We start from the raw sequence: 21,126 nt of genomic DNA on the forward strand, positions 1-21,126 counted from the left end.
CAATCTTTGTATTGAGGAAGATAATATAAAAAGTCACTTGAAGTTTTTTGTTTAGAAGTATTGGATACTTTTAATTGTTCTTGTCTTTTACTTCATAAGCCCATATTTAAGATTGGTGTTCCGGTGATGCTACTTAGGAATATAGACCAGTCAAATGGCCTATGCAATGGTACACAACTACAGGTTAGGAGACTTAAAAATTACTTGGTTAAATGCGGAATATTAATAGAGACCAAAATAGGAAGAATTGCATTAATCGCAAGGATGAATATGGTTCTAAATAATGACAGTATTCCAATCAAATTTCAGAGAAGATAATTTTTATTGATAGTGTTTTTTGATATGACAATCAACAAGGTTCAAGAACAGATGTTGAAAATTGTGGGACTGTACTTACCAAGACTGATTTCTACATACGTACAGTTATATGTGCCACTTTCAAAAGTTTAGAGTAAGTAAGGGATAAAAAATTTAATTTATAATCATGAGGGAATATTTAAAAATTGCACGATTAATATTGTGTATAGAAAAGTCTTCGATAAATTGAGATGATTAAATACTGTTTAATCAATTAGTATCTCTTAATTTATTGTTACTTGTGATTTTTTTTTTGTACTTAGATAAATTTTTTTATATAAATAATATTTAAATTTTATTTAATACAGGCACAGAGATACTATCTATAGTTGTGTGACGATCATTATTGGAGACAAAAAATCTATACACATATTTTTTATAAAAATTAAGACATTAATTTATTACATATTATGTATTTTTCTTTAATTAATCCAATTTTTTGTAAATTTTTTGTTATGTACTATTATTTAGTATTCGCATAAATAAAAAAAATTAGACTTAACTTAAAATTAAATATGTTAAAAAATATTTTTTATTAAAAATAATGTAAATATAAATAAAATATTAAATATTTTTTTTTGCATGGCACATATACATACACTAATTTTTTTAATCAAATGAAGAAGTTCGAATCTTTAGTCAGGTTTCGATAGATCTAAAGGATTATAATAAAAATTGTTAATTTCTTGTATGTTTTGCTCTAGATCACACGGCGATAAATTTATATACATACAGGATTGTGCATGCTTAATTATTAGTTACTCAGATCATAATCTTACTTGTTAAATGCTGAAAAGATTCCGAAATAATTTTAATAAAAAAATGAGTAGTAATAAATTTATAAACTACTTTATTCAGTGTCAGACAAGTTTTGAAGTGAACATGAAAGGAAGAAAAAACAAACCTGTCTAGTTCCAAAGAAAATTCAAAAAGTTAAAGTTAAGAGAAAACAATAAAATGAGGAAGAAAACAAATTTGTCGAGATCGAAACACCAGAAAGAGGTGGGATCTAACACGTCGTTGTACATGTTAAGATAACATGTGCAAGTTGATGATATGAATAAAGAATAAAGAATAATGAATAATGAAGAGTTAAGGAAACCAACAAAAACCACCCTTCTTCAGCCTGGACAAGCATGCTGTGTTCTTTCACGGTCTCCCTACTTCAATTCTTTCGAGACATCTTATTTGCCAATAATATCTTTAAATTGCATCGGATCCTACGTTTCATTTAGCTATATATTGATCCTTTTTTATTATATATATACACACACACACAGAGACACACATTGTTACATTAAAAATTAGGCTTCGAATTAATTATTATATATTTATATATAAATATATTTATTATTTAACTTATTTTTAATATGTAATTTATATTTTAATATATATTTTATTAAAATATCTAGATTAATAGTTAATTTTTAATATATACATAACTAACATTATAAATTCTAAATTATTTTATTAATTTAAATTTTAAATTATAAATTATTAATTTTAATTTTAAATTATAAATCTAAAATTTAAAGTTCACTAATATTAATTAACTAAAATTTAGTTTTCTATATATAATACATATATGCATTTAGATCCTGATAACCGGACCCAAATTCCCGCAGATATGTTAGTGATTTTCCGTTAGGTTTGTTTTATTTTTAAATGTTCTAGGAAAATTAGCATAAACTTATTGCGTTACATATTTTTCTAAAATAACTAAGTACTAGAATAATTAAATATTTTACGATAAAATAATCAAATTTTTATTTTCATCAACATTAAAATCAGTCATCAACACTAAATTAGTTATCAGTTTTCCATTTTTAAATTTATACCTTATTTATACTTTGCCTATAAACGTAAATGTTAATATAAATGTAATTTGAAATATTATTTATAAAATTTGAGTATAAATGTAAATATAAATTCAAAATCCAAAATCAGTAATTAAAGAAATAAAATACTCACTATTTTTTGTGAAAGTATAAATATAAATTTCCACAAATTTTAGGTTCAAATAGGGCAGTTGCTATTTATTTGGAAACGCCAAAGAAAAATAGAGTAATTAATAAGGAGGAGAAGGAGAAGGAGAAGAGAGTGAGACCCTAACAAAGGAATACATAAAGAGGTTCACTGAGGAGAGAGCAGAAGAGATAGTAGCCCAAAACAAGCACAAGAAGGTGTTCCACTGCAAGCAAAAGAAGAGAGAGGGACAACTCAGAATTTAAGAGGTAGAAGAATAACTAGCAATCTCATCGTCATGGTATATAAATCTTCACCTGGTAAGGCTTCATCAACCAAACTCCTCGTATTAATTAATTATGTTATTGTTGCATTACTTTTGAATCAATACATCATTGTTCTGTCTTAGTTGCCATCCATATGTTTTCTGAGAAAGAATTTAACCTAATTAAACAAGAAACACCACTCACTAATAATTTCGTTTTCACATATTCACACACACACACATAAATAATTAACCACAGCTTCGTTGAAATCAAACTAGTAATAATACCCAAACTTTATCTAACACCATTCGATCAGGAAGCTTCTCATATAGGGGTGTATTACATGAAATCCTATTGAAAGGTAGGATCTCCGATGAACCTTTTTATTTTTTTAACATTCATGAACTTGAATATACAAGTTTTTATTAAAAGGCTAAAGTATTTCTTATTTTTGACCAATCCATGTTACTGCACCTAATTGTAATTTGTAAATCTATTGAAAATTGTCTACAATAGAGAATATTTTGTTAAGGGTAATGCTAAGCCAACAGCCAAAAATTAAGGGTATTTTCGGGGGCAGATGACAACTTAATATTACCCTTTAGGAGGCTTTGAACTAGTTTGAAATATTGTTAATTATCTTCTAGTTTTTTTTTTGTTTTTTTTTTGCTGTTGAGATAAACTTGGCTTCAATCCCCCACGTTGGTGGTTACGGTGAAGATTTTAGGGATAACAAAAAAAATAAAAAAATAAAAAACTCTTAGTTGGTAATGTTAGAAAAGTCATTTTTAAATCATGACGAGAATAATAAAAGTGAAAGGAAAAACTGACTCAAACTTGCTAAAATAATTATAAAAAATCGTAAACTTTTTGGTGTCAAAATAATTGTTGGGACGTACAACAGATGCGTTGAGCCGCCTGGTTAAATCAAACCTAAATCCAACTTGAAATTGTGACAATCTTCTTAGACCTACCACATTCCAAAAAATTAAATAACTTGATTAGTAGCTGGGTCAACCCAACTTTATGATATTATGGATTGACTAGACACAAGACACATGATGAAAGAAGTTATAAAAGGGGTTATAAAATTTTAGCTAGAAACAAAATTTAAATAATATTTCACATTCTGCATATATAAAAAAATATATCAATATTAAAATAACAGTTTTATTATGGAAGAACATTAAAATAACGTTATACAGTATAAAGTACTAAAGTGTAATAATCAATTATGAAATTTTATAATTTACCACTAACTATTTTCTACAAATGTAATCTCCAAAATACTGATTTGATGATTCCAGGTTGGATTGGATTAACACAAAGCATAATCAGAATTAGGTCCAAATATTATTTCGGGTCAAATTGTAGAAAGCAAAACTTCACAAAATAATGTTTGGGCTAGATCCATTTTACCAAGATAGGTCAGATTGGGTCATGAATATCCCTAGGATCTTTTTCAAATTAAGATTAGTGATGATGAAATACTCTCGTGTGGGGAGATAAATAGAAGATACATATGCTTTGACCAGTAGTGAAGTGACATTTATAATTATCTGCAAGTGGTTTTAGAATTTAAAGATAAATTTCTATTTGATAGTAATCATAGAACATTATTCACCTTGTCCTCACAATATAAACTCACATACAAGATCAGAATGGACAGATGGACAAAAATTAATATTTTTATATTTTAGTTAGTGATAAATTAAATATAAAAAATATATTATAAAATATTAATTTATTTTTAATTTTTAAAAAAAAAATTTAAAAATATAATTATAAAAATTAATATAAAAAGTAAATTATATTTTTTACTAGTATTTTTGTATCTTTTTAATATACAAAATATATTAATTTAATATTTTAAGACAACACAATGTATGTATCTATACATAATTTTGTATAATTTTATATTTCTATAAGTACTTTATAAACAAATGCAGTTATATTTATATTTATATTTATATATATAAGAAAATAAGATATTTATGTATAAATATATTTTATTATAAAATTTAATTATAAATGTAATTATGTGATTCTTTTGTAATTTAATATATATTTCTATGCAAAAAAAACTAATTTTTTTGTATTGATATATTAAATTTGTTGAAAAGTTATTTATACCTTTGTTTGAATAAACAATTTTGAACTTTTTTTTTTTTTTGCAATTTACAGCAACTTACAGGTATGTGCAGATTTCCGTTGCCACAATACCCTGTTCCTTTTTATAGTTGAGTCTTAGTTATATCTTACACGCAATTTGTTATGTTTTCTCCTTTGTTATTCTAAAAGATAATCATTAACACATTCAAGATAAATAAGATAAATATAGAAAAATTCAAGCAAAAGCAATAACAAATATAAAGAACAAAGACAAGTTTGTTAGAGTTACACTTCCTAGGTTAGGATGACAGGGTGTAACCATTAAAATCATCAAAATGGTTAAGGGTATGTTTGTTTAACCTTGAACATTTTAATTCTTTGTTTAATTATATTTTTTTTAAATGTGTTCAAATTCTACTTCATTAGAATTAATAAATTGTAATTTTTGAAAAAATAATTAAAAAATATTTTTTAATCAATTTTATCTTTTATTTTCATTTGTAATAAAAGATATTAAAAAATCTTGTATTTATTTTTTTTATGATTATACTTACAAGTATTCTCTTCTAAATTTTGATTTTGTTACCAATTTTTCATTTTTTTCATATGATAAAAGTTTTTTTTGGGGCTTTTTTATTTAATAGTTTTTAATGTATATTGTTGTTTATTTTTATAAAATTTTGAGTACTCATCCTTTACATAATATTTTTTAATTATTTATAGAACCTTTTTATTATTTTTTTGTTTGAATTTATATATTTTTTACTATGTGTTTTTGAATTAGTATGTATTTTATTTATTATTATTTTTTTTATAACATAAATATTGATTTCTTTAGAAAGACTGAATTCTATAAAAGAAAAAAGTACTAACAAATTATGATCAATTTATTTTTTATTTATTTATTTTGTTAATTTTTTATTTAATTTACTCTACCTAACAATATATAAAATAATAATAGTAAAAAATTATAATATATTAAAAAAGAGTATTAAAAATACTAAAAAAATACTATATAAAAAAATAGCTTAGCAAAATTAAACATGCTTGCAAAGATAACATATTTGATGAAATATTATTATGTATATAATTCTTATGTTTGACCATTCAAACACACTAAAGATTGTTGAACTCAAAAATAAAAGGATGTATCCTATGCATTTATGCAACACATGTAGTATAGTTTAAGAATAAGACTTAGGAAACCTAACTTCATTTTAGAATTGGTCCAAAATGTATTAAATGACCAAAAATATCTGAATGGCTCATGTGAGTTTGTTTTATTCTAGAAACATGTTCTAACTTCTAACTGTCTCATGAAAACGTGGCTTAAATTTTATCATTCATGAAGAGAAGATGGGCAAAAAAAGAAAAAAAATTAAAAAACAAGAAACAAAAACAAAAACAGAGAAAATCAAGTTGCGATAATCTCTATCACATGTCTTCTTGGACAAACGTTTCTGCCAAACAAACGTCCATCTATCCTTTATGTTCTTTCTTTCAATTCAATAATCCTTATCAGAGAATTATTTATTTATTTTTGTGACAACTAGCTATAGGTTGTTTTTTTTTTTTCTTCTATGATACACTGTGTTCTGAAAATTAAAGGAACACAATCCTTTAATCTTGTAATAATCTCTGACAAAAGGGTGTGATTTGGGATGAGGAAAGGTGAGATGAAACTTGAGGAAGATCTCGGCCCGGATCGGGAGGACGACTTCCAAACTGACGACGAAGAAAACCAGGGGAACAGGGTGTTTGATAATTTGGATGATGATTCTGAATCGGATTCATCAGTTCTTTCGCAAAAATTGTCCAATGATAATATCATGCCTTCTTGGCCTCAAAGCTATCGGTAAATCTTCCTTCTTCTAATGGTTCTCTGTTGAGATTGGATGTGTTTTACTTTTATATTAGAGCGTAATAATGCATGTTTCAATGGATGGATAGTTCATGTACGTTGATTTTTTTTTTTTTTAAATTAGCCTCTCTTCTCATCCTACTCAATGTGGATAATTAGTTAGAGTTTACATTTCACTAACATGCATAATGTATAAGATAAATTCTATTTAAAGAAATTAATTTCAAGCATTCACCCAGGGTCAATTAACGCTAATCTTCTTATTTCATCTTTAACTATTATTAGTTGTTTGTTTCCGGTGCTATAGCCTATAGGTATTGGAATTTGTATTTGGAATATTGAATTTCAATCTGTCTCGTGCAATTCATGAATGGTTTATGGTGATGAACTTGCAACGGAGAATTTATTTGCCAAGTGAATCTGAATATGTTCATATGCATGTGAATTTATTTTCATGCATGAAGTTATAGCTGTACACTCAAAAAACATTGATCTAATAAAAATATTCAGTAACTAAAAAATATTAACTAAAAATTGCTAAAACTTATTATTTTTAATTTTATTTAATATATTTTACAATAAATAAATGTTAAATAAGATAAATTTAGACTATTTAAAAATAATTATTTTTTGTCTTTTTAATATTACTGAAATTTTAATTTTGTCTATCTTAAGATATTGGTGTATCTGAAGATAAATGTTATTTATTAAAAACTAAATAATCATATTTTCCTGTAAAAAGATAAAAGCCGACAAAACTATTTATAAATACATAAATTTATTTTATAGAGAATGAATTATGTTTGAGAAAAGTACTAGATCATTAACTATACTTTTTTTTTTTTTACAAATCAATTAACACCACAATCTACCCTTCTTTTTAATTTCCTTCACCCTTTTTCCTTGCTAACCCTTCTACCATCAACATCATAATTCATAACCACCAATAATACCTGCTGAGTCAGTGTGGGATAGAACACAGGATAATAGATCTCACATCTAAATCAAAATCTTAAAATATCAACACCAACGCAAAACCCCCAAAGCAAAGCAGATCTGCAGTTCATCACTTGTATAATCTCTAACCGACACTTCTTTTGTGTCTCTCCATCAACATCTTCCCATCATCCCCCATATCTGACGTCCCACCCCAACGACTCTTCCTCAAACTCAGGACCATGCTATCGTGGGGTGCAGTGGTTCTTCTTGGTGGCGGTGCAGTGGTGATAGTAGTTAGTGGCGGTGTTTATTATTGTTGTTGGTAATAGTAGTTACTAGTTAGTGGAGGTTATGAATATGTTGGAGGAAAATGAAGAAGAAAAACCAAATTCAAAATTATTTTATTTATTTTAATAGACATAATTTTATGGATGTAATATTTATAATTATATTTAATATAATTTAATTTAATTATTTTAGATTAATTAAAAAATATAAACTAAAATTATTTTAGATTATTATAGTTTATCATCTATTAAATGCATTTAAACTTAAATTGTGTTTTGTATTTTCAAATAATTTTAAAAAATAATATTTATATTATAAATTGGAAATAATCCTCCTTGCTTTTACTTTATTTTATTAACATGCTGCTGTGTTCTTTTTGCTTTGATTTCTTTTTCTCTTCTACTTTTTCTACTTGTCGTTGATTATTATACTGAATTTTGTATTTTTATCCACACTTTTGTACTTTTCTAAAAACTTTTATACTAAAAGTTCTGTATTATTATAAAAACAATTTGCATCGTTTTTATGCTGCTTTTAAACAAAAAAATCGGCCTTTTTGAAAAATTAATATTTTAAAAATTCATTTAAAACTTGGTTAATAAATTTATTCAGTCAATGTTTTTTTAATATTTTATTATTATTTAGCCAATTTTATAGTATCTGAATTTATGTTTAATTTTTAGTTAACTAACTTTTTATAACAAATTTTAAATATTAAAATAATTTATTTTATACTTTTTAAATTAAATATTAATTCTTAACTTTTTAGTTAAATATTATTTTTTAAACATTATAACAATCATCTTATTATTTTTTATATTATTAACCTTTCATTCAAACATGTTTAACTCCACTAAGACATACACTCTCCTAAGAGATCAAAGAGCAAACACTAGACAGGCCAGTGAGATTGTTGCTAATTGTTAATTGATTTTTTTTTTTTCAACATTTATTGCGATGAAAAATGTTAAAGATAACATTGATATTTTTCACAAATATTTGGAATAAAAAATGATGTTTTACTTTTTTTTTTAATATCTGTTGATTTTTTTTCACAAAATTTATTATTAAATTATTAGAATTTAATTTTAATGTATTCTTAATATAAAATTTTTTTATGTTTATTGAATAATATAATATCAAATCAATAAAAATAACTAATTTTTATATTAAATATTCATGCAAAAAATTAGATGTGATTAAGGGTTTGTCGGTGCATCAAAATAAATTATACCTTGAATTTATAAAAAGTTTTTTAAACATTTTCTAATAACACACTGAAATGTTAATTAAAATCCTAAATTGGTTGAATTTGTTGAATCTTTGTTCAGGCAATCCATGGACATGTTAACGAGTGTAACACCACCTGGAATTAGTTTCCTAAGGCGAATTGGATCAAAAGGAAGTAGTAATAATCAGTATTTGACTACAGCATTCAAGAGATCTCAAGAATGGAAGCAAGAGGATTCTTCTTTGGCTAAACCTCTTGTCTCGGATCAACTAAAAGAAGTGGAGAATGGTGTTTCAGAAGAACAACCTGCGAGACAGCAGTCAAGTGTATTTCAACATTCCAAGTTTTCTCTTGATGATTTGCCACCACCACAACACCAATGTTCATTTGCACAATCAGTTATTAATGGTTATGATCATCTTCATTCTTCTACAACTTTTTTCATCTTCAAAAGCATCCATTATTTGGCGTTTCTTTCATGTTCACAGTTCACTACCTACTTATCTCATATATATTTTAAATTTGCAAAACACTTGGTTGGCTATTGTGAATAAAAGAATAAAGGAAATCTATTTTTAGATGTCTAATATTAGTCAACATTTTTTTAGGATTTATAATTTAGTATTTAAAATTAAGAATTTATAATTTAAGATAAATAAAATCACTTTTAAAAATTGGCTTATGTTAACTTAAAAAAATTTGACTCTAGTTATACAAATGTGATTGTATGTATTATGCACAACTGCCTTTCTTAATTTTTTTTCTCTTTTTATTTTTCTATAAAGGAACGAATATATTATGTGGGATAGGACTTCTTACGATTCCATATGCAATAAAAGAAGGAGGATGGTTGAGCCTTACAATCCTTGTATTATTTTCTATCATTTGTTGTTATACTGGAATTTTACTGAAAAGATGTTTGGAAAGCAACCCTGGACTCAAAACATATCCAGATATCGGCCAAGCAGCCTTTGGAGTAGTCGGTCGCTTAGGAATTGCGGTGAGTTCACTTCCAAATATAAAAATGTTATGTACTCACAAAAAGTGGTTATTATATATTTGTGTATAAATATATATGTTATTTAATTTATTTTTAATATATATTTTATATTTTAATATATATTTTATACAAATAACTAATTTTATACGTACAGCATATTTATTTTTAATATGTACAACATAGTTGGACATATTGTGTATAACAAGTTCTTCACGTTTTAGAGTATGATGGTCTTGAGCTAATTTTTATAGGTAAATTAGGTCTCCACCCTCCATAATTCTAATAATATAAATAATATAGACTTTTTAATTGATAATTTATAATTCGTGTAGATAAGTAAAACAAAATATATTGAGAAATTGAGAAACTGACAGCTCTTATTTTATCAAATGCAGATATTCTTATACATGGAATTGTACGTAAGTAACAAGAATTTCTTCTATTTTAGTGTTTTTAATTTTTGCATTGATACACATGTATTGAAAGGTGAATAGTTCTTGCGTGTAGGCAGCTGCTGTTGAGTTTATAACACTAATGAGTGATAACCTCTCATCACTGTTTCCTAATGTCCACATCAAAGTTGGTGGGATAGATTTGGAGACTCATGTGTTTTTTGCAATCACTGCAGCTCTTATGGTTCTTCCTACTGTTTGGCTTCGAAATCTAAGCCTTCTTTCTTATATCTCAGGTTCTTATTTTTCTTGTTGTATTCATGTTAAATATGCTCACTTTATTTTTTAATAGATATCATGCCAACTCATTTGATAGCTATTCATAGAGTGTGAATTCAATTAGAATCTTGGTTTATGACCATTAAATCAATGGTTGAATTCACATGTAATTGATAATTGAGAATCATTAAATGATTTAGCATGTTTAATTAAATTATCATTTAATAATTTTTAAGTGAAAGATAATCACATGTGAATTTGCACCTAAATACTGTATCATTTGCAAAAGGGAGAGTTTCTTAACCCACAAAATGATCTTTTGAATATATTATAATTTAACTACCATCTAGCACTTAGTTGACTAACAAAATAGTCAACACTTTTGGCAAATTCTGTCAACTTGAATCGGTGTTTGAGATATTTTCAGATAATTATCGGTCTTGAAAGAATTATTATGCAAATTAATCCTTTTAATGCTCAAAATAATGATCTACTGCAAAAAGTTTCACTATTTTAGAAGCTCTTCTTTTATGTTTAGCTACTAACAGAAATAATAAATGTTTTTTTTTTCCAGCTGGAGGAATATTTGCAACAATAATGGTGACATTATGCTTGTTTTGGGTTGGGTTGGTTGAACATGTTGGATTGAAACCAGGAAGAAAACTTTTAGACCTTGAAAACATTTCTGTATCAGTTGGTCTATATGGTTTTGGTTTTGCTGGCCATGCTGTTTTCCCAAATGTCTACTCTTCTATGCAGGATCCATCAAGATTCCCATCAGTTTTATATCTTAGGTAAGCACAAAATCTAGTATTAAATTTCCCATAGCTTCAATCCAATTCACTTAAGCTAACACTACTAATAACTTAAGTTGCATAAATACGGTTATGAAGTACCAAAAAAATAAAATAAAAATGATTTGGGGATGGGAGGATATATTATTATGGAATATAGAAAAATGTTATATTAAATTATGTCATTTAAATGTAAATTCAATAGTTTACTACAAAATTTAATGTTTTGCAAAAACTAATTTATATGATTAAGAAATATTTATGAATATTCAATAAAAACTTGTATAAATTACAGTATATATTTATTATCTGATACGAGTATGACAACTATTTAAAAATTTTTATATATCGTAGATGATAATAAATTGGGAGTGCAAAATGTTTTATAGTGTGAACCAATTAAATTTATTTACTTAGATGAATTAATTTTTTGCTAATAAATTGTTATTACAATAGTTTTGCTTAAGAGCATTGTTGCTTTGTTTTCCTCTTTTGCAGTTTTGCCTTTTGTCTTTTTATGTACATGAGTGTTGGTGCAGTTGGATATTTAACTTTTGGCGAGTCAGTTGAGTCTCAATTTACCTTAAACATGCCCAAAGAGTTATATGCATCAAAGATTGCAACCTGGACAACTGTAAGATATCCAAATTGTTCCCCTTTTATTTATTATTATTTATTTTAATCTGACAATTTTTGACAAAAATCATTTTTTTTGTTATGTTACATATATAGGTTATAACACCATTGGCAAAATATGCACTAACGATATTACCCATTGCATTGAGTATAGAGGAACTTATCCCTAACAACAAGCTAAGATGTCATGCCACAGCTATTGCTATTAGAACATTTTTAGTGATTTCAAGTTTGGTTGTGGCCCTCTCTGTTCCTTATTTCGGTCAGTATTATTTACATGCTACTACCTTCTGTCTTATCTTAAACATACGTATCAACTCAATAGCTGAAGCTATATTTAGAGTTAAGTCAAACTAGAAAAAGTGATAAATATTTCACAAGTTAATCTAGTTTTTGGACAATTAATTGTTAGTTAACATCCTTATTATTTAAAAAACAAACAAACATCATTATATGCTAGGATAAAACATTAAATCATACGTGAATATTCTACATTATAAGATACGTTTTAAGTATGTCAAGAACTAAGGTGTTCTACTATTTTTAGTTATTGATTTCAACTATAAATATATGATCAATGACTAAAACACTAGACAGATGAAAATCTGACAGGCTATTTGGGATTGATCTATACATAATTATGCCATTAGTCATAACGTAACATCACAGATCCTGGACGATCTAAATTTTACAAAATGTAACTTTAGAAACTAGATTGACATTTTTAAAATGTTACCAATAACTAAAATTACAAATTATGCAAGACCAAGTATGATAATTACAGTATCAATTTATGTTATTTGATGATATATTCTTTCAAATCTGCTCTGCAGGTGCTTTGATGGCGCTAATTGGTGCTTTTATGTCAATGACAGTTGTAATCTCTCTCTCTCTCTCTCTCTCTCTCTCTGCATTACTCTTTCTCTCTCTCTCACTCTCTCAAACAGCATTATATATCTAGTTGTTTTTTTTGGTGGTGCAGGCACTTATTTATCCTTGTGCGTGTTATCTAAAGATACACAACGGTAGATTATCAAAACTTGAGGTATAGAATGTCAACTTCTCTTTCAAACCATATTTGAAACATTTTTTAATATTTCTATGACCAATTTTATTCATGAGTAACTTTTTTTTTTGTTTTAATTTTTCAGATAACAAAGTGTGTGTTAGTTATTATTGTGGGGGTGCTAAGCTCTATCGTTGGAACATATTCTGCTCTTTTAAGAATAGCTAATGGAGACGACTAATTAGGAGAATGTTTTTTTTTCTTGATCTAAAACTCCCCTCTTTCGAAATGTTTTGTGCTAGAGATTTTAGCATAAAATATTTGGACTTCTCTAGATAAATTACGTAGGTCATTTTATAATTTGTAGTTATGTTTCTAGTTTAAACCATCATATAGAATATATACGCATGGGGTGATCCTAGTATTTTTGCAAGAAACATGCACAAGTAACGTGGTTGTACTAAGGATGAACATTACTACCGAAATCTCCCCTCCCTTCTTTTTCCTTTGTAAGAAAGATGCACTTTCACTTGTAATATTCTAAACTTTGGAGTCCATGGTATCAAAAGATTTTTAATACTTTTTCCTTATATAAAGAGGATTCAGACCTTTTAAGAAATAGAGAACAATCATAGAGAATGACGTGTTGCTCTGTTCATATCTTATTTGTTCTTTATTTTACTATCTTCATTATATTCTTCGATATTAGAAGAAATTTTTTCTCTTTAAGTTGTATTCTAGGAAAACCATTGTTTTTCATATCTTACATCAGATCATTTTTTTTATAATTTTGATACTAGTCCGTGTTCGTTTGTATCATCTTTGTGGCAGCGCTATGATATCTTATCAAATATTTTGAGGATTAATAAACTCAAATATAATTTAATAATTTTATTATGTTAATTAACATTTGTTGAAGTTTGGCAATGAATTAAAAAAAATTTCTTAACTGCTAAAAGCAAACTAGGTACCATATGAGCCTAAGTAAACAAGAATAAAATAAAAACAACCGAGAAAATAAATTGAATAACCTAACAATCTCTGAAGCTAAGTTGCTACCTAAAAAATGAGTTTACACAAACATGATCACATCAAAATCTTCGATACCTCAGAAACGAGATTATAAATAGAGTAATTATCTAAATCAGTTTCTGAATTTTTTAAAATTAGACATTTTAGTCTCTCAATTTTTAAATACACAAATTCTCTCCAAGTTCAATTCCACTACAAGTTTTTTATTTATTTGTGGCAGTTTTTTCTATGATAGTTTATAACCCCTACCAAATGGTTTTTGGAGGGTTTCTAAACCCCCCAAAATTTGAGGTGCCATGAAGTCTTTTGTGAGGGTTTTCAAAAACTTTCATGATCTATTCAGTGGAAGTTTTATATTGAACTTTTATGGTAGTTTAAAACCTCACAAATTAATTTTTTAATTTAACAAAAATTAACTGTTTTGTGAGATTTTCAAACTTCCACAAATTCTGTAATTATTTATTTATTTTTAATTTCAAAACATTCGTTAATCTCATCTCATTTACATATACTCTCAATTTAAAAATTTATTTTTTAATATCAATTTAAAAATTAAATCTTTATAATACAATTCCTCAATATAAGACATGATGGTAATTAGTGGCTAAGAGAAGGGGGGTTGCGAATAAGTTATAGCTCAAATGGCATAGTCTCCCGATACTCATCTAAGAGGTCGCGGGTTCGAGTCTCTCTATCTTTGGTAAAAAAAAAGAGAAGGGGGTTGAATCTTAACCCGTTTTTTTGCTGAGTATTAATTGCTGCCTTTTCAAAGAACTTTAGGAGATATTTCTGTTTTTGTCTCGTAACTAGTCAAGAGACATTTTCATTTTGTCTCGTTGTCCGGTTAGGAGATATTTTTCGTTTTTGTCTCCTACGCAACAGAAATAGAATATGAGTAGAAGAAAGAGAGAATCACACCTAGAAGTATCCTAATTCAGCTGCTAAGTGCAATGCAGCATACATCCAGTCTCCATCACAACTGTGACGGAATTTCACTTAATCATCAAATTACATACACCAATTCTTTCCTAGGAACTACCCATTCCTATTTGGGACAAGTCCAGAATCTATCCCTAAAACTGAACTTGACTTGGACAACTACCAAGCTTTCAACCGCAACGTGCTAACCCAACTTGCAAGAAAATTCCCACAGGATCATGAAACACAACCTAGATGTACATAGGAACTCTTAGACATCTATGGCTTTTTCTTTAATTTTGCTCTCTCTGCCTTTTTCCTCTGGCTTTTTCTTACAAACCTCACTCTGTTTACCTTTTACCATGAGACTCAGACGGACAAAACTAAAGAAAAGAAAACAAAATAAAACCTATTGAAGGAGAAGAACTCTGTTAGCTTAGGGTAGCTTTGAGAACTCTGTGCTTTCTCTCCTTGTCTCAACCCTTGACCGTTCATCCTTATTATAGAAGAGGAAGCTTCCAAGGTTGAAACTGGTTCAACCAAGCCACCAACATCTTCTCCAACACACAGCCGGTTCGGACAGAGAAGAGAGAGAGGAAAAACCAAAGCTGAAATCAACATGCATATACCTCTCTCAACCCTTCTCATCAAGCTTCTTCAATCTGAGCCTTCCATCTTGACTTTGGCCCCAAGAATGAATTTCAACCCTTGATGATTCTCTGATCCTTGACAGCTTCAACATTTCCATATTTGCTTCTTCCTCTCAGTAGTTCCCATAGCTACCTTCTCTTTGATCTTGGATGAACAAAAATGGAACAGAGCTTTAGCCACAAAGATCTTCCTCTCTGACTGAGACCAATCCTTTACATTTTTGGCATGAAGATCTTGAAGCTTCTGCTTGAAATCTTTCCTTCAAAGGCAAAGATTTTAGCCACGCCATGCTTTAGATCTTCCTTTTACAAAGGCCATCATCAACTAGCGTTTTTCTTCTTCAAGCTTCGCTGTAATTTCTCTGATAACTTGTTCTTGCTATCTTCTTCACTGACAATGAAATGACCGAAACAAAGAGAGAGAGGAGAGAGAAGAAAGAAAGAAACTTTCAAAGGAAGCAATGAATGACATTAAAACAAATTAATTCCCACTTCCATTCTCCTATGCATAAAGTAACGTGTGGAGTCATTTAATGCAATCAAATCAATTTTAATTTTCCTTTTCAGTTACCAAGGTATGAGTTTAATTTAATTAAAATTTGAATTCCATAACCTATGGAGGTAGGTAACCGAAGAAAATATGCTCCACTACTTTCTTTCTTCTTTCAATTTCGGACCCATGTTGATGTTGGGCCAAGACATTATTAACTTGGGCTTTGTATTAGTTTTTCAGTCCAATTAGCTTTGCTGTGCCTTAAAACAATTTAGCCATTTATACCAACATTTTCTTTATCCAAGGCTGATAGTTATTTGGACTTTAAAAATGCTTTTGGCCAATTAATAAAAATCTGCACACTAACAAACTCATCATACAAACAATTGGAAGCAAATATTAAATTAATAATTTTTTTAATTAACATTTTTAATTATGTTTGATCATCACAATAATTTCAAGTTTTTCAAACTCATCAAGACATAACTCTATATATATAAAAAATTCTCAATGTCAATAATTCCAAATATAATTACATATAGTATTGTTCTACAAGTAAATAATATATTTTGGATTGAGCAGAATTATGAACCATTATCTTTCAGCTTCAATGTAGCCTCTTCCTCATCACTCTCTGTACAAATCAAACAATGCAACAATGTTTGAGCAAGTGAATCATAAATGAATAATGTAACACCCTGATAATATTCAAATCCTTATACTCGATCATAAGTCAATGATACTAAGGTGGTACGACTCTCAGGTGGATTGTAAAATATATATATATATATATATATATATATATATATATATATATATATATATATATATATATATATATATATATAATTGAAGAAAACTATTAAACAAGAAGCCTGAAGAGGAATAAAATAAACTCGAGAAGTTGTAACACTCACGCATTGATAAAACAAAAGGTAAAGCGTGAATCGAAAGCGATATAAAGTTAAAACCGTAAAGAAGATTAAGATAAAGTCAGAATATAGATATATAACATTAGTAATTAGCCACTAGTCGCAACCCGCGAAGTTTAGGACGGTTAGGATACAGAATAAAAATAGTTTGACAACAATATCTCGTATCTCTCCCAAAAGATACATAAAGGACTTTATAGGCAAATTTTCAAAAGGATTAAATACATAGAAAAAATTTTTCAAAGCAAAAGCTAAGTAGAGAGTTCTAAATAAAATAAAGCAGAAATATAAGAATCTTCGCTATCTCTCGGATGAAGCACAGCTCACTGCTGAGTACCTGGACCTACATCTGAAAAACAGGAGATATATACGGAATGAGAACTCCCGACCCATGGATTTTCAGTACGGTAAAAGTGCCAAATAAATATTTCACAAGGAAACATAAACTCACTAAGCAATCTTAATCCTCCACACATCACATTATCCATCTTAAGTTATTTCTGATCTATAACCTTGGCAACTAACATAAGGAAAATTATAAGTCTAAGTCAAAAATTCTCAACCTTCTCATTTCTCCAACAAACAAAGCCATAATCAGAAACAGTACCAGCCCTCAGCGTCAACCAACACCAGCATGAGGGACCTCTTAGTTGTACAAGTACAAACAAACCAGACAAGTAATACACAAGCAGATACAAGTAAAGCAAGTAGCATATAGTCATATAACATAGCACATACAATTAGGCAATTGAAAACAAGTAAACACACTCAAACAAGTCAAACAAATGCAAATGATGAATGTCCGCCCTATAGCTAATGATATCATCTGTCGGTTATATACCAACCCGACATGTCCTGGTAGCTAACTATTGGACAGTCCCTGCGAGCGCACATCCCCAAGCTCAAAATCACAATAATTTAATATACATATATCCATGGGGGAGAGCTCATCCGGAAAGGTATAAGTGTCTGGCCACACTTACGACGTAGGATCAACAGAACCTCGGATCTCAACCTGGAGCAAGTTGAGCCGACCTATTGCTTCTACCCAAGGAAATTCGAAACTCAGATAATTTCTCAAACCTCAAACCATTCTCAAATGGGAGCAAGTGGGGGCTAACTACTGCATTTACTCCAAGAGACTCAAACCAAACCCGAAGTAAGTGGACCAATACCACTGCATCTGCCTAGGCAGGTGTAATGAATTCAGAATCAAATTCAAATATCAATTTCATACTCATTATCATTCTCATCGTCAATCTCATAGCCATCACTTATCAATATCATAACCATCATCATTCTCATTATCGATCTCATAATTAATCATCATCATTCTCACCTCACATCTTGTTCATTTCTCTCAATTTTACTAACTCAATTTATTTGGCGTTATCCCTAATTCTTCCATCCTCAATTCCACCGGTTCTAAACTCGTATCGAAATTAATAAAGGTTTAGAAGACAGAAAGAATGGTTGAAAGTCATAAAAACATATTTTTACAAGTTCTGGAGGGTGTGTGTATGCATACATGTGTGTACGTATGCATAGGCTGAAAACTTGGTGTCCGCATACACATGCAAAGGCACGCGTACACATATCCCTAATTTTAGACCATATCGTGTACGCAGGCAGTGTCCGCATACGCGAAAGCACTTGGCAGAGGCCAATGCTCGCGTACGCGCGTCACAAGCAGTGTACGCATCCACATTAGAAACCAGAAAAATCTTATATGTTGCAGAAATCAGTTTTTCAATCCAATTTATAAAACCTTATAACTTTTTCTACAAAATTCCGTTTTTAACCATTCTTAAACCTTTGGAAAGATTTATAAATAAATTTTCTTAAAAATCTAATTTTGAAAGTTTTTCAACTTCGAGGACCGAGTTATAGCCCGCCAAAGTTGGCCAAAAATCTATTTTTTCCAATAACACACATTTACCAATTTTCTAATGATTCACAAGCCTCAATCATTTTCAACCAACAAAATGAACCCAAACTAACTTAAGTCACATATTCACACACAACCAAATCTATACCTACTCTATCTTCACATTCCAACTCAAATACATCAATTCCACATTTCAAAAATCTCATTTTTCACTATTTAATCAATCAATCAAATTCTCATATATTCCATACCAATTCTTCATTCAATCTTATATATTATCACACAATTCAATCATCACTTACCATCCTTACCTTTTACTGGCCTCCGGCCCAAAATTTATGGCCTCCAGCCCAATATTCATCAAATCAATATACATTAACTCATAAACATATAATTCCCTAAACAACACCAATTTCAATCAACCCAACAACAATGCATTATCCAAAACATCAAATATCATGACATATCTTCTACACATATCATAATCCATCCAAATACTCAACTCAAACCTAATCCTAGGGGCATCTAGCCTAGGATTTCATACCACATTATACGGTATTTAAATAAAACTAAAATCGTACCTCTTGGAAGTCAAATTCAAGCTCCTACTTGAGAATCTCCACCCAAAACTCAATTCTAAGCTTCACCAATGAGTGATTTAATGTCCCAAACACCACTCTACACTATTTTCATACAATATACATATCACTCAAAATACTAGGGTTTTCAAAAATTATTATAAACATAAAGAAAGTAGTTTTTACCTCTTGTCCACTAAGATGTATGATGAAACTCAGCTAGAACTCATTCTAGAGTATCCCTAAGCCATCAAAATAACAAGATTTCTTAAAACCCAAAGCCAAAACTCGAATTTTGTGAGAGAAATGAAAACTGGACTTGAGTTTCAAAATTTCTTACCACAATACCTAGATAAACGTGAAGAGCTCGTCGAGAGCGACGCGTGATGGCCGCAAAGGGCTCGTCAATAGAACCACATAATATCAATCCTAAACCACAAACAACAATAATTGAATAAGAAAAATGAAAAATCATTAAATCACAAATTAAAAATTAAAAATCCTAAAAAAAGTACCTTCTAGAATATAGAGATGAGGGAGCACCGTAAGACTGGATGGTGGATGGTGGTGTGAGGCAGAACTGGAGCAGAAGATGGTGGAACGTGGCAGGAATGCAGCAGATGAGGGTTGAGCGTGGCCGAACTGAAGCAGAAAAGGGCTTTAGCACGGTTGAACAGAGCCGATGCGGCCGAACAACGGCTGCTCGACGGACGAACAACGAGACGACGACAAAGTTAGGGCATGAGGGTGCCTTCTAGAGTATAGAGGTAAGGGAGAACTGGATTGCTAGAGCATAGAAGGGCTGGAGCATGGTGGTGCAGTTGAATAGAGCCGGCGCAGCAAAACAACAGCTCTGAGCGACGGAGGAACTACACGAGATGAGGACAAGTGACGGAGCGATAGAGACGACAGTGAACAAGAGTAATGGAGTGACGAGAGCAAGTGGATGGTAGCTAGGGAAGGCGGCTTCCAGGTTCGAACAATTGCAATGGAGGTGGCTGGACGGAGCAATTGACGGAGTGATGGAGGAGCTCGAAGGCGAGTATGTGAGATGCTGCTACTAGTTGTTGAGTGAGTGACTGTTCAACAAAGGAGAATGAGATTAGGGTTTAGGGGTTCACCCTTTCCTTTTTATCTTATTAACGAACGAAACGGCACCGTTGGTGAAAAATATAAAAACCGACTGAGTCCCAGTTTGATTCAACCGAGCAGTTTTCAACCGATTCGGCAGTCTAATAACAATTTTCAAAAAGGACGATTATGATTTTTGACCAAATCAAAATATTCATCGATTTACAGTTCGACTTATTCAACCGGCCGATTCGAACCGAATTTTAGAATTTTGGTTCCATTCTCTTCCAGAAATATCTATGGCGTAGCTTAGTAAAGAGTTATGATTTTCAAAAAAAGTGTATTAAAATTAAATGTTTAAAAATAGTTTTTTAAAACTTGTAAAAAATCAAAATAAAGTGATATGCAATACACGAGTTAAAAAAATTTTGTTTGGTA

The 21,126-nt window shown here is 29.3% G+C and overlaps 1 protein-coding gene across 4 annotated transcripts; it reads left to right on the forward strand.

Moving 5' to 3' along the window:
- Positions 1 to 2,336: 2,336 nt before the first annotated feature.
- Positions 2,337 to 13,784, forward strand: LOC112743563 (amino acid transporter AVT1D). Of its 4 annotated transcripts, none has more exons than XM_025792818.3 (12): positions 2,337 to 2,642; positions 6,372 to 6,555; positions 9,120 to 9,427; positions 9,805 to 10,019; positions 10,415 to 10,438; positions 10,527 to 10,707; positions 11,265 to 11,484; positions 11,983 to 12,118; positions 12,217 to 12,382; positions 12,954 to 12,997; positions 13,103 to 13,165; positions 13,272 to 13,784. In XM_025792818.3, the coding sequence occupies exons 1-12, from the start codon at positions 2,621 to 2,623 to the stop codon at positions 13,365 to 13,367; spliced, it is 1,659 nt and encodes a 552-aa protein (XP_025648603.1). In that variant the 5' UTR covers positions 2,337 to 2,620; the 3' UTR covers positions 13,368 to 13,784. The 4 variants fall into 4 exon arrangements, with proteins under 4 accessions (XP_025648603.1, XP_025648604.1, XP_025648607.1 ...); XM_025792819.3 differs by having other exon boundaries at positions 2,376 to 2,642; positions 6,349 to 6,555; XM_025792822.3 differs by lacking the exon at positions 6,372 to 6,555 and having other exon boundaries at positions 2,376 to 2,642.
- The last annotated feature ends 7,342 nt before the right edge of the window (positions 13,785 to 21,126 follow it).

This window comes from Arachis hypogaea, chromosome 14, assembly GCF_003086295.3.
Source record: "Arachis hypogaea cultivar Tifrunner chromosome 14, arahy.Tifrunner.gnm2.J5K5, whole genome shotgun sequence".
NCBI lineage: Eukaryota > Viridiplantae > Streptophyta > Magnoliopsida > Fabales > Fabaceae > Arachis > Arachis hypogaea.

Bases quoted from the DNA above. Each gene is read 5' to 3' on its own strand.
- LOC112743563 (XM_025792818.3), top strand. From the start codon at position 2,621: ATGGTATATAAATCTTCACCTG. The intron at 9,428-9,804 runs GTTATGATCATC...TTTTCTATAAAG, and splicing joins TGCACAATCAGTTATTAATG to GAACGAATATATTATGTGGG. The intron at 10,439-10,526 runs GTAAGTAACAAG...TCTTGCGTGTAG, and splicing joins TCTTATACATGGAATTGTAC to GCAGCTGCTGTTGAGTTTAT.